The 13,113-nt window shown below is 44.7% G+C and overlaps 1 protein-coding gene across 2 annotated transcripts in view; it reads left to right on the top strand.

The window, feature by feature from the left end:
- Nucleotides 1-9,196, top strand: part of SLC41A1 (solute carrier family 41 member 1) — a 61,474-nt gene extending 52,278 nt beyond the window's left edge. For both annotated transcript variants that reach the window (XM_069238570.1, XM_069238569.1), the window contains exon 11: nucleotides 5,735-9,196. In XM_069238570.1, the coding sequence (XP_069094671.1) occupies nucleotides 5,735-5,920 (186 nt within the window). In that variant the 3' untranslated portion in view covers nucleotides 5,921-9,196. The remainder of the gene's footprint in view (nucleotides 1-5,734) is intronic.
- The last annotated feature ends 3,917 nt before the right edge of the window (nucleotides 9,197-13,113 follow it).

Raw genomic sequence — 13,113 nt, 5'->3', positions numbered from 1 at the left:
AAAACTTGGGGGATATTCCAGAGGACCCGCTTACTGGCTGCACCTACTTCCCAAACTAGTGCAGCAGCATACTTTTTTCTTCTTTTTCTTTTTCTTTTTCTTTTCTTTTCTTTCAGGGCAGAGGGTGTGGTGTATACCAAAGTCACTCACACCAGCTATTCCAACACTTCCAGCCATCCACACCTGGTTCACACTCACCACAGAGGAAACAGTCAGCATCATGAACTGCACCCACTCCAGAGCCCCCACGGACCCCTGCCCACACCACATAAATATCGGAGCCAGCGCATTGATCGCCCCGAGCCCCTGAACACAATGAACTGCTCCATCAACACTGGCACCTTCCCTGAGGACTGGAAACATGCTGAAAATACTCCCTCTCCTGAAAAACTTCGGCTGATACATCCGAATGACATTTCCGGCCCATCTCACGGTTACCCTACCCTGCCAAAGTACTGGAGAAAGCAATCCACGCACATCTACCGAATTGAGGCTAACAACTCCCTGGTCAGCCCCCAGCCGGCTTTCACAGTAACCACATCACGGAGACCGCAATCCTGGCAGCCACCAACGCCGCTGATTACTCATAGACTTCAGCGCTCATACTCCTTGACCTCTCAGCAGCCTTTGACACAGTCTCCCACAGCACTCTATGCACCAAACTCCACGACATAGGAATCTGCGGAAAAGCCCTGGAATGGATCCACTCATTCCTCTCCGGGAGGACGCAGAGGGTCAGACTCCCGCCCTACACACCCAGACCCACAGGAGACCACTGCAGGCCCCTAACTGCCCCCCCCCCCCACCCCCTCCCCCCCCCCCCCAGGTCCTCACCGAGTCACACACAGTTCAATGTATAGATGGCCCCTCTCGCAGCCATCGTCGGAAGCCCCGGTATGAACATTGTGTCATATGCAAATGACACACAACTCATCATTTACCTCACTGAAGACCCGGACATGGCCAAAAGGAACTTCCACTCAAGAATTGAAGCCGTCGCCACCTGGATGAGAGAAAGTTGCCTCAACTCTGACAAGACTGAGCTCATCTTCAGAAACGCCACCTCAGCTTGGGACAACTCCTGGAGGCCCACATCCCTCAGCGCCCCCCTCCCCCACAACCTAGGCATCATCCAAGACTCATCAGTATCCATGACCCGCAAGGTAAACTCAGTCGCCTCCTTCTGCTGGCACACACACCGCAAACTTGGGAAGATCTTCAGATTGATCCCAGCAGACTGTTGAAGGACAGTCACCCACGCCTTAGTCACAAGCAAGCTCGTCTATGGCAATTCCCTTTACGCTGCCACCTCAACTAGAAACCTAACAAAAAACTATAACTCATCCAGAACTGTGCCGCCAGACTCATCCTGGAGCTCCCATCCTGAGAATACATCTCCCAACACCAAGGACCCTCCACTTTCTCCTGGTTGAGAATCAAATCACCTTCAAGCTACTCACCCACATGTACAAGGCCATACACCACACAGGACCAGCCTACCTGAACCGTGTCTCCTTCCGCACCCCTGCCAGATCCCTCCGCACCACCCATGGCCACCATCCCTCGCATTCGTAAAACCACCGCCGGAGGACGATCCTTCACCTACATCGCAGCAAAGAGCTGGAACAACCTCCCCCTGCATCTAAGACAAAGCCCATTGCTTACCATTTTCAGGAAGAACCTCAAGGCGTGGCTCTTCGGATGAGGCCTCTCCTCAGTGCCTTGAGAACCTCACGGGGGAGTAGCAGTGCTTAACAAAGACAAATTGATTCCTCACCTGCCACAGTGACTCCCAAGCTGCTTTGATTTGTTCTTAGGACATTATATTCCTTTTGGAAGGACACATTCCTAATACTCCCTCTGGCTAAGACCTTCTGTGTACTGGTCCCAAGAGATTTGATGGTGTCTCTGGACTTGTATGATGCATATTTTCATATATCCTTCCTGCAATTGCACAGATGTCAGCTGTAGTTCTCGGTGAAGCCAGAGGACTTCCAATTTGCAGTGCTGCCCTTCTACCTCACATTGGCAGTGTTTTCGAAGGTGATGGTGGTTGCAGCTAATCTTTGAAAGTCAGGGATTCCTGGTGGATCTTACAGGTAATCCTGTACCTTTTAGCTAGTGGCTGCTCAAGTCAGACCAGCTCCACATAATAGCCAAAGTCTAGTTTTCTTTAGGATTCTGTCAAGGAGCTAAAGTGTCACATGACAGTTGAAGGACTTTCCACCACTTCAATGAACCTCGGGCATTCAGGATATGGCCCTGATGTTTTAGGTTTAATCTTGGGTTTTTGTGTATGTCTTGGAGGCGTCTTGGTCTCCTGGCCAACGCATCCATTCTCATGTATTCCCTGCAGTGGAACCTATGAATTCAGCGGACCCACCAATGAGTATTGGCTTTCGGTCTGTCCATATCTTGCAAGAGAATGACCAGGACCTAATGTGGTGGTAGATAAGCTCCAGTCTGACCCATTACTACCCAGACTTCACTGCTATAACTGAGGTGTCCCTGCTGGGGTGGGTGGGCCACTTGCGGGAGGTGAAGATCACAGGCCTCAGCTCTCCAACTGAAAACCAGCTGCAAATAAACCTTTTTTTAGAGCATTGCATAATCCATCTGTCCTCTATAACCATGTGCTCCTACAAAACTCAGAGCAGACTGAGGTGTCTTGGATTCTGTACCAGGATGTTCTTTTCCTCTGAAGGTGTTTGGACCAGCGGACTATCTTTCTGATACCCAACCACCGAACTGGAGGTCCCTGAATGCCAGACATTGGCTGGCGAACAGTGATTGGTGTCTTCATTCCAAGATGTCACAGCACATTTTTCATCAGTGGGGTATGTTCTGGCAGCATCTGTTTGCCATTGTTGATCTTGCAGTGTCAAAGATTCTGCACAGTGTCTCCAGTGAGCTCATTAGGAGACTAATTCCATCTGTGATGGGACACACGTCTCCTTTAAGTGTCCTCATTGTTGTCTCTCCAGCTTCTAGTTTTGAGGGAAATTGGGTTGGGCCAGGTTGAAGTTGTCTTAGTAGCCCCGTACTGGGCCGGGAGTGTAAGCTAACCAGAGCAGCTGAGCTTTTAACCTCCGATCAGGCTTTCCCTTTAGGAGGATCTCCTATCTTGGGCAAAAGAGGAGGGTCCTGTGCCTGAATCTCCACAACCTACACCTCAATGTGGAGATTTAATGCCAACAGTTGAGTTATTTTGTCTTACTTTCTGAGGTGGTAGATGTGTTTTTGCCACAAAATACCGGTCAACAAAATCCATCTTCACCAGGAGCTGTAAAACGTTTGTGGGATCCGTTCTCTTTTTACCCTCTGCGGGCCAGCCTTTTTCGTGTAGTTCTTGTTTTCTTGCAGGCATAGCAAGGTTTTGTAGTGGGCACAACTAAGGGTTACTTGTTGACCCTTCCGGCCTTTTTATGCTTGCCTGATCCAACCCTCGCTAATTTACCTGTTGTAATGCCATCACATCTCTGTACTGTGAGTGAATAGCAGGTGCTCAGTGCAACTTCCCTACACCACTTTCTTTCCAGACCAATTAGTGCAAAGGAATTGGGCTGCTTTGACTCCAAAGAAGGTACTGTTTTTCCATGTCAGTCAATCAATTACTTTGCTGGCCTTTTTTTGCTCCGGCACCTCTCAAAAGAAGAGGAGAGGCTCCATCAGTATGACCCTACATTTTTTTGTTTCTATTTTGACTGTGAGACCATGAGACCATCATCTGGACGTTTTTGCTTTTTGTGGGGTTTACTAGGTCCAGTCGGGGCAAGGCAGTGCAAAAGAGAACCTTGTCCAGGTGGATAGTCCTCTGCATTCAAATCTGCTACTTGTTGACTAAGAAGAAACCCAAGGCCGCAAGGTGCTGGTTCTGGACACCTGCCAGGTTGAGATGTGGGTGTCTGTAGTAGTGTTTCCTGAACATGTGTATGTTGAGTCTGGTCCTGGAGAAGAGGCAGTTTTACCTGCTTGGGCACCACTGGAAAAGAAAAAAAACACTAGATCTAGTCGCACAGTTTTCCACTGCACCAATAGTCCATAAGGTAGCACTTGCCTAGTCACGCTATTCTTAAATCCCGTAACACTGCATACTCTCTGGCCTTACTACCTAAAACCTAATCCTAGCCCTTTCCAGGCCTCATGCCCTCACATCTAAGTTAGCAATTCCAAGCCTGTACCCTTCACCTCGATTTGTGGCTGTTAATACTTTGCTGGGTGATCTCATTGAGTCTGAAAGTAAGCATTGTGGCCCACCTTCTTAAACTGCCACTGTAGGTTTTTCTAGAAGTTAACTCCTTCAACCAACCCTCTTACCCAATCATATTCATGCAGTGTTCGTACTTTAGGATGACACTTGGTCTTTGTTGTGGGATTACTGGAATTCTATCTAGTAGAAGGGAGTCACCATGCAGAGGAGAGCATGTCGTAGAGCTTTCAGTTCAGTGGAGATAGTTCATGACAACTACCCAGGACCTTACCTGCCCCTTAAATGTAGCTCAGATAGCTCAATGGGCTAAAGACCTGCTACCTTGTTCTCCATCCTTCAGAGGCTACACAAAATCAGTTAGGATTGCAAGAATGAACACCCAGATCAAACAATTGATTACCATTAACTGCAGTAAAAACATCTAGTCTTTTTGAGTGAGACAACTGCGCTGTAGAGTCATCGCTGGGTTCCTCAACATACTAGTCAACCAAAACAGTTCAATACCATAGGAGGAGCTACATGTCAAAATCTGCCCATAACTAAAACGAAAAAAATACCATGGAAAACTAAGATCTATCCCTAGCGCCAGTCGGCGGCTGGGAAGAAGACTGTTGGGATAAGGCGGTTCGAGTAGTGGGAACGGTGATGGTGGAATAGATCTGACATATGCAGGAATGTTCAGAGTTCGGTTTAGTGAGCAGGAGGTAGGGGAGGCAGTCATCCCAAAATCAAAAGGGTAGTGTAGACCAACCTAAAAAAATCTATTGTGATAATGAGGTGTCTTTATTTTCTCATGGATCCACGTGGGGATGTGATCAAGCCCGTTGGTAAGCTATAGGACCAAAGGATTGGTTAGTGTTACTCCTTGACCAGATGTTATCATTGGGGAAACCACATCACCCAGCCCCCTTGTGCTAGGTAGATGCCTTCCTTTGCGAAGTGCCACTTTCACTGTAAGCAGTCTTTCAAACAAAAGGGGTATATAATGTACTGCCCAAAAACACTATCCATCCACGCATTTAATAAAAATATGTTGATGGTCAGAATTGTGCCCCTCGTGCTACTTAGTTTCTAAGGCACAAAGTATTTTTTTTCCTCTGTACTTGCAAGCAGTAAATCTATAAGTGGTTCTATAAGCATATTGTTTCCGTTCCCAGCAAGAAAAGGATATGGATATTTGCAACTTAATTCTTAGTGTTTTGTTTATTAGCTCCTCTAGCAAGAGTTAATAAAAAAATATATATATATAACGCACAATCTCTGGCTGCCGTAAACCATATGGACATAATATGCAGGCCATGTGTTAGGCCCTTAGATTTCCCTCCCAACCCTATATGATCTACACTTTAGTTGACATCCCTACGAACCAACATTCCAGATGTTGGTTATCCTATCCCAAAACGTGATTTTGTAATGGTGCTAGGTTTTGAAGGCTGCGAGTTCTGGTGGTTTTTAATAGTCATGCAGTGTAATCGTGGGCAAGTGCACTGTCCATTGTTTGTAACACTGTCTCTTTAATCGCAGGTGCTGACACTGCTCTATATTGCGGATTGGATGGTTCACTGGATGTGGGGCCGTGGCATGGACCCTGACAACTTTGCCATCCCGTACTTGACGGCGCTGGGTGACCTGCTTGGGACAGGGCTGCTTGCCTTGAGCTTCCACGTCCTCTGGCTCATTGGGGACCGAGACACAGATGTTGGGGACTAACCCCCCTCCCAACTTCTATTCTCACCACTTTGTTCACAAGTGGACTTATGGACGATTTGTGGCTTACAGTTCTCATTATTTTCCAATGGGGACTTTGCTTAGAGCTGCTACTGAAACTTTTGTACAGATGGTTTCTCCCCTCTGCCACCCCAAGAGGAAGCTCAAAATGGTATAAGGGAAAATCAGGAGAATGTCGGACAGGCAAAGTGTCTCTTAATGTACCCAAGCTGTGACCATCCACGTGTGCCTCTGCCTTTTTCTAAACATTGACTTGCCTGTCTGTTTGCCTGGTTTCTCTGTGCCAGCTGGTCTCTTAAAGCCACAGACTGTAAGGGGACAGAGGGGGTCACTAAGTGCAATTTCTGAATATAGTTCTTTCCAGCGCTGGACTTTGTGAAGTCTGTTCTCGCATTTGAAGAGTTTAAGGGCCGTGCACTGGTGGTGCTGCCCAGGTTTCTGCTTGTCTCACCTCATGATGCACTTTTGGGCCACCTCCCTGTCTCCTCAGTCACTAAAATGTGCAGTGCAAACCTCGACAACACCAAGATCTTCCAAGCAACTTTCTGGAATTTTCTTCTTTCTCTCTTTATTTGAATTTGAGGTGCTGTGTAATTTGGCTTAATTTACACGAATCCTAGCCAATTGCTGCGTCTTAATCTGTGTGCTGGTATTTATGGCCTAGTGTTGAATTGTTACCCAGCCTTTTGTTTCAGTAACATGAATTCTATGACTTCCTTTGCCTCAACATTAATTAAGAAGGGATCGGAGGCCGTGAACAACCAGCTGAGGTCTTGAAGCCAGAGGAACCAAGTAATGGGTAGTCCAGGGACAAAGGAAGAATGGGTGTGTTCTGTGACTACAGGAAAGGAAGTTCAGAGGATGGAATTTGTGGGCTAAGGGAAACCGCGGTTTAGATGTTCTACCCGATGGCTGAGGTTATGGGGAATGAGAAATCTAGGACTGGAGTGCTGTGGCAAAGACTTGAACATCACAAATCTGGAAATTGGAAGTAGGCATTGTGGATGTTCCAGTGCATGGGGCACCATGTGTTTAGGTCTCGAACAAGAGGACCTTGAGGTGTAGTAAAGGTCAAGGAGTCCCTATGTTGCTATCTGTTCGTGATGCATTGTCCCTGTTTGGCACAATTACTGTTTTAGGTGTTTATTTGCTAATTTACTTCTGTTACTGTCCTCCAAATTGCATGCTTGGCCATGTCGAGATGCCTTAAGCCAGAATGTGTGGCAATCACATCCACCTTATGTGTAGTATTTAGCCAAAATGAAGAATTATGACCGTGTTTAAGTTTATTTGTGGGGGCAGGAATGTGTGATCTTGCCCACTGTTTAAGAGTCCTTCTTCGAGAACAGCTCTTGTGAAGAAGGAACCAGCTATTTAACCAGATAACCAATACAATTGGACATCTGGGCACTGTGGGTCAGTGGATATTCTTAGGGTGAGTGTGGTGTCTGAAATTCAATGTTGCTTACAGAGTTTGTTCGTCCTGCCAAATGGTGGTAGGTGTGTCTAAACAGGTGATGCTCAGGCATGAATGATATTAGAAAGGTCATTTGGTGCATTATTTGATTTATTCCAGAGAACCATGGTCTGCAAGAGAAGTTCGTGCATGCAGGAAATAAGTGAGCATGTAGGCTTTTGGAAGGGCTTGGGCTTTCGAAGAGTGTACTCGCAGAACTCGGGGGATTAGAACCAAGTAGTAAAACATCTTAAAATATCCTGACCGATCAAAGGCGCGAGTTTTGCAGTTTAAAATGTTTCACTTTGTTACGGCCTTTCCTTTTTCTTCATCTTCAAGGTGATCAGGTGGTGGGTACAAGTATTTAACTGCACTAAATCAGTATAATTTCGAGGTGTATGTATTTTTTTTTAAATGGCAAAATAATGGAAATGGGTAACACTTAAAAAGTAGGCTGTGAAATATTCAGAAAGAGCCAAAGAGCAAATTAATTACATTTTCTGCACATCATGAGTCCTGTGATCATCCCCTATAATGTGTTTAATTTTTTTTAAGCTGATAAGTAGTGGTGTTCTTTCTGTATTAGTGCCTAGGTTTCGGCTTTCCAGCCGCATCTCCACATCCGGCCACTCGAGAGCAAGACGATCTTGAAAAGGACTGAACCAGCCCCATGGAAGGGTTGCACATTGACACCAAAGCCACGAAATACTCATGGGAACTTTATAAAAGTGAGGCATTCTGAAAAGGGCCCACTTGGGATGTGGATCTCCATGCTTCAAGAACCTCATGTCAGTGGGCTGGAGCAGGGCATTCCTCTCATATGGGTTTGTGGGATGGATTTGTTCCCCGGGGGGAGGGAGGAGGGCGTTAGATAATCTGTGATGTACAATTATGACCTTCTTTGTGATGCCTTTCACTAGTGGTTACTGTTTGGGCTTTGTGCCTGGCATCCCCTATGCCGGATAATGAAGGAGCCGAAGATGTGGATCGCACTACATGTACATGCTTTGTGTTATTTGTACACAGCAGTGTAATTTGCAATGTCTTTCAAAGTATTCTTCATCTTGGTCTTCTCAGCATTGATTTACTTTTACATTTATTCTTTTCATTTGCACAAAAAACTGTTACTACTTATTGCACCTTTTGTTACGGAGGTGCCGTTTTCTGGTTATGGACTCCTGGAGATTAACTAGAATTATTATTATTTTTTTTTTTTTTTGGTTAGATGCTCAGATTTGCCTCTTTTGTTCTAGCTGTTCAATCTTGGTGTCCTTAACCGTAGTGTGGAGACCTGATGCTTTAGCACATACTTGTATGCTGCAAAGGCACCCATAACACGGCTACTACGTGGACCTGCTTTAAAATGGGTGCAGAAGAGCTGGAATGTTTTACAAGACTGGGCCATATACATGTGGGCGCTCTACAATTGGCATGCACGTTCCTTAGTCATGAGCCTAGACCCTTGCATGGAATGGCTTGGAATGGCCTGAAGGTAAAGCCCATTTGGATCTGTTTTTGCCTGCGAGGCTTCTAGCCTTCTTTCTTTTTTCTTTTTTTTTTTTATTAAATCATTTGCAGGGAACATGAGATGCGATTGACCAGTGTGGGTGTTTCGGTACCCGCATGTTTTGTACTACCATGCACCTGAACTTAGTGAGATCGCTTTCTACTTTTGTGCGTTCGGCAAGGAAACTGAATTAACAAATGTCTTTAAGAGTAATTATTTATATGTGCAATTTACTGAAGTGACAAATGGTCTGCTAATAAATTATATTTGGTATAATAAAGATGTTTATTTAAAATGTTTGGATGTAAGTGTTTGGCTCAACTTCACTCAATGGCCTATTACTGTTAAAAAACAAAAAAAATCATCACACTCTAAATACATTTGAAGAGCCTTCAAAAAGTTTTTATTCATGAATGGATATCAACTTTGCATTTTATATAAAGGTAGAAATTCACAAGAAAACATGTAGGGTGGGTTAAAGCTGGATGATTGTATTGATATCGCCTCGGTATAATTAGTTACATATATTTTCCCATGTGCAGACAAGGCTGTAAAGCATTTGCCTCAATTTTTTAAGGGTTACCATAGCCCACCTACTACTGAGATTTAACTTCGTAATAGACGCTTTAATCACTTGATCTTTGCATAACAGATGTTTAACAATTTCTGGCCCCCTCATTCTGTACCCATTTGTTCTGCCTCTGGTTCCACCAAGTCAGTTCCCTGTAACGCATGTTTTGGAAATTTTGCTTTTTAGATCTTACAGGATATTAATCCTTTTGCCACCTTTACACAGACCATTCCTGTTCTGATGTTTGCCTTTATGGAGCTACTCAGAATTTCCTTGGTTTCCTTCCAAAACCCTGCCATATGGCTGTAGTTTTTCCAGCTGTGGACTGACTTAACACCCTTTTCCATAATTCCCTCAATTTGTGTTATTCTTTGAGCTGCTCATACTTTGCATTACTTCTGCTGTTGTAATTACGTGTTCGTAGAACTTGTGGCCATAATAGATAAACATGCTTTGTATACTCCTGCCACCTAGTGTTGGGCTCGGAATAAGCTGCTGTTTGAAGAAGCATTGGGGCAATGGATGTCCGGGACTCCTCAGTGGGCATAGGCAGCAACTCCACCTTAATTTGTTTTAAAAAAAATATATAATATATATATAATTTGTATTTATTTTTTAAAATTCACCATCTGGTTTTGAAGTGTTTTTCAACTGCCCGAGAAGGACACGTTCTTCGTTGCTTTTTCAGTCATAACTGTTCTTTTCATCGAGACTAACAACTGGACAATAATCTGCTGCATGCTGTTCTCCTCCTTACTGGTACACCAGTGTTCTTTGACTTACTGCCTCGATGCCTAGGCAGAGAATACGTTGGTCACCGACTTTGTCGAGCCCTCTTCAGAACTGCTTGACCTTTATTTTCCATCTGCTTGAATGTGGTTTTTTTTTTTTTTTTTTTTTTTTCCTTTCTTTTTTTTTTTCTATGCATTAGAAAACAAAATCGGACCCTAAAGTTTATTAATGGATATTCCTAGGTTTCCCTATCTTGGGTTGACGCTGGGCTTTCAACATTTTTGTGTTGAAATCCTAAGTTTCATCTCCTTTCTTACATTTTATCTTTCAGTAGCTGGCAGCTATGGTTTTAATAATGACCTTTGTAAAACCTGAAGTACATGTCTTACATTTAGGGATTCCATGGTTACTACAACGTTGATCATATTATTTTAGCGCATTTATAATCAGGATAACAAACACCCTATCATGTCTACGTGTAAAATTCTAGATGGGTAATGGCGAATAACATGATGTTTTTCACCAAGGATTTTGAGTGAGGTCAGTTAGACAAAGACCATAAAGCACAAGGTGCCTCATTACAACCCTGTTTTTGCGGTGATGGTTGGACCGTTGCCAATGTAGTGGTCTGTCTGCCACATTATGACTGCAGCGGTAGCACTGCGGCTAGACCGCCAGCACGCTACTTTTTCATTGACACAACGGTGTGGTAGACCCCTCCTCTCCCCTCCCCCCTCCTTCCCAAACACTGCCCATGTTCTTGGCATGGGCAGTGCAGGGGCCACCCTGCTGCCGGTTCTATTATGAGTCAGGGACAATGCTGTAGGCTGTTTCCCGCAGTGCCAGCGGGCTGAAACTGTGTTTCCACATGCTGACCCAGCGGGATACTCGTAATGGGTCTGGCTGGAAGGATGCCCCACTGGCAGTAACCTATCCATCTGGACTTCGGCGGGTGGGCTTTTCTGCCCGCCAAAGTCATAATCAGCCCCAAGGTGTCTGTAATGCCACTCAGAGCACAGAGGTTAAATATACCAGTTATTCACCTTTTAACACTCTATGGTTTTGTCATTTATGGCCCCCAAAATCATCTTTATGTTCTTTCAGCTACTACATTGGTGGCAGGGGAAGTAATGGTGGAATCAAAATATTTCCCCTCCTCCGTGTTGTGTTTTTTTTTTTTTTTTTTTTTTGGGGGGGGGGGGGAAAACAAAAAAATGGATGCTCAGTTTCTCTACGTTATGGTGTGCCCTTGACTTGAAAGATGCAAGCAGTACAATAAAATACTCCTTATTCTTCCTTTGTGATATGGTTGATTCAGTCACAAGTAATTTTATGGTGTGCCCATCCCCAGAAGACTTCTAATTAAGTAATCCTCGCTCCTTGTGACCTCACTGATGCTGATATTCACATTAATTGTTCAACTGGATGACAATACTCTTGTATGACTGTGTCCACTCATATGCCCATTTCCTTACGTGAAAATTGCTAAAACATCCAATGTGGTATCGAGCACGGCCACTTTCTAATGGCAGTGGGACATGACCCAGACACTGGTGTCTCCCAATTCAAAATGTCTGCCATGATGATGCAGCAGCCTAATGACTTGTCTTTAATGATGTTTGGCCATGATCCAGGTACGACGGCTTTCCCTAATTCTAAATAACTGCCACATTGACATGACTATCAAATGCATGCAACCAGATTTGTCTCTTGTGGTTGAGTGCAAATAGTGGTTGCGGCGTGTTCCCTCCGTGGTAGACCCCAGGATGCTAGTTTGTTTTTGGCAAAAACAACAAACCCCAATCACCCAGTTATTCACACTCTGCATTAGCAGAATCAGACACGAAGATGTATCCATGGAGAGGAGAACAATTTAACTACTGGATCCTCAGTCTGTCAATGTGGCTGGTTACTTTGTTGCTTCACGTGCTTGTCAGCTTTGTGTTAAGAACAGACTCATGGAGTCCAAAGCTTCAATGTAACTTATTTAATGACGACCTCTAACAACAAATGAGAGGTAAGTTGAGGTCATTTTCTTCCAGTTCTCCCTTCAACTTGCGTTCCATGCTTAAATTCCACACTTTGTGCCTAACCTTTTATATTCCCTCATTCCATTGTATTGTCCGTACCACACATATACTACAGCTAGCCCTGTACCACAGATGTTTTTCATCAAGGGGTTCTGAGTGAGGCCATATAAACAGACTAAAGCACAATGTGTTCACAATGTCACTCAGTACCAAAGGTGAACACCCCTGTTGTTGTTTGTTGTTTTTATTTTAACTCCTAACTTTTTTTATCTATGGCTTCCAAAACTACCTAAGCCTTCAACTGCTATGCTTGGGCAGAGAAGTAATAGTAGAGCTATAATTAATATGGTCACTTTTACCTGCCCCAAATGCCAACCACCCACACAATCTTCTGGGCCTTCTTTCCTGCTCCCTTTTCAGAGCAAGCACTGCACTGAAGGGTCCAAGAGAGCCATGTCACAGAAGGCCGGCATTCCTTTGACAGAACAGTTGGAAACCATTTTTGTCTGCAATTCTTGCTGCATCACTGCAGTGAATAACCAAATTTGGAAGGCATATAATGTAATGTAGTTGGAAGGTTTCTCCCTCTAGCATAAAGGTATTGGGTATTTCTTGACAATGTGAATGAAATTGGTTTCATAAAGCAGGAGAATCTGGCTTTACTGAGCTGACTGCTGGTGGCCAGTGTAGTGGGGTAAAGGGGATGGTAATGGTGCTGTGGCTGGTTGTACTCCTATCCGTGCTGGTCAACGCGGTCAGCAACTCAATGAGATTCAGGGTGCCTGCTGCACAGTAAGGCTCAAATGGCACCCAGTGATGCCAGCCTTCCTAATTTGCTACTGCAGTCTCTGCCCACGTTCATCCAGGTCCCACGTGGGT

The sequence above is a fragment of the Pleurodeles waltl genome, chromosome 6, assembly GCF_031143425.1.
Source record: "Pleurodeles waltl isolate 20211129_DDA chromosome 6, aPleWal1.hap1.20221129, whole genome shotgun sequence".
NCBI classification, from domain to species: domain Eukaryota; kingdom Metazoa; phylum Chordata; class Amphibia; order Caudata; family Salamandridae; genus Pleurodeles; species Pleurodeles waltl.
The sequence above is the reverse complement of the archived record's forward strand: the minus strand, read 5'-3'. Positions and strand labels throughout refer to the sequence as shown.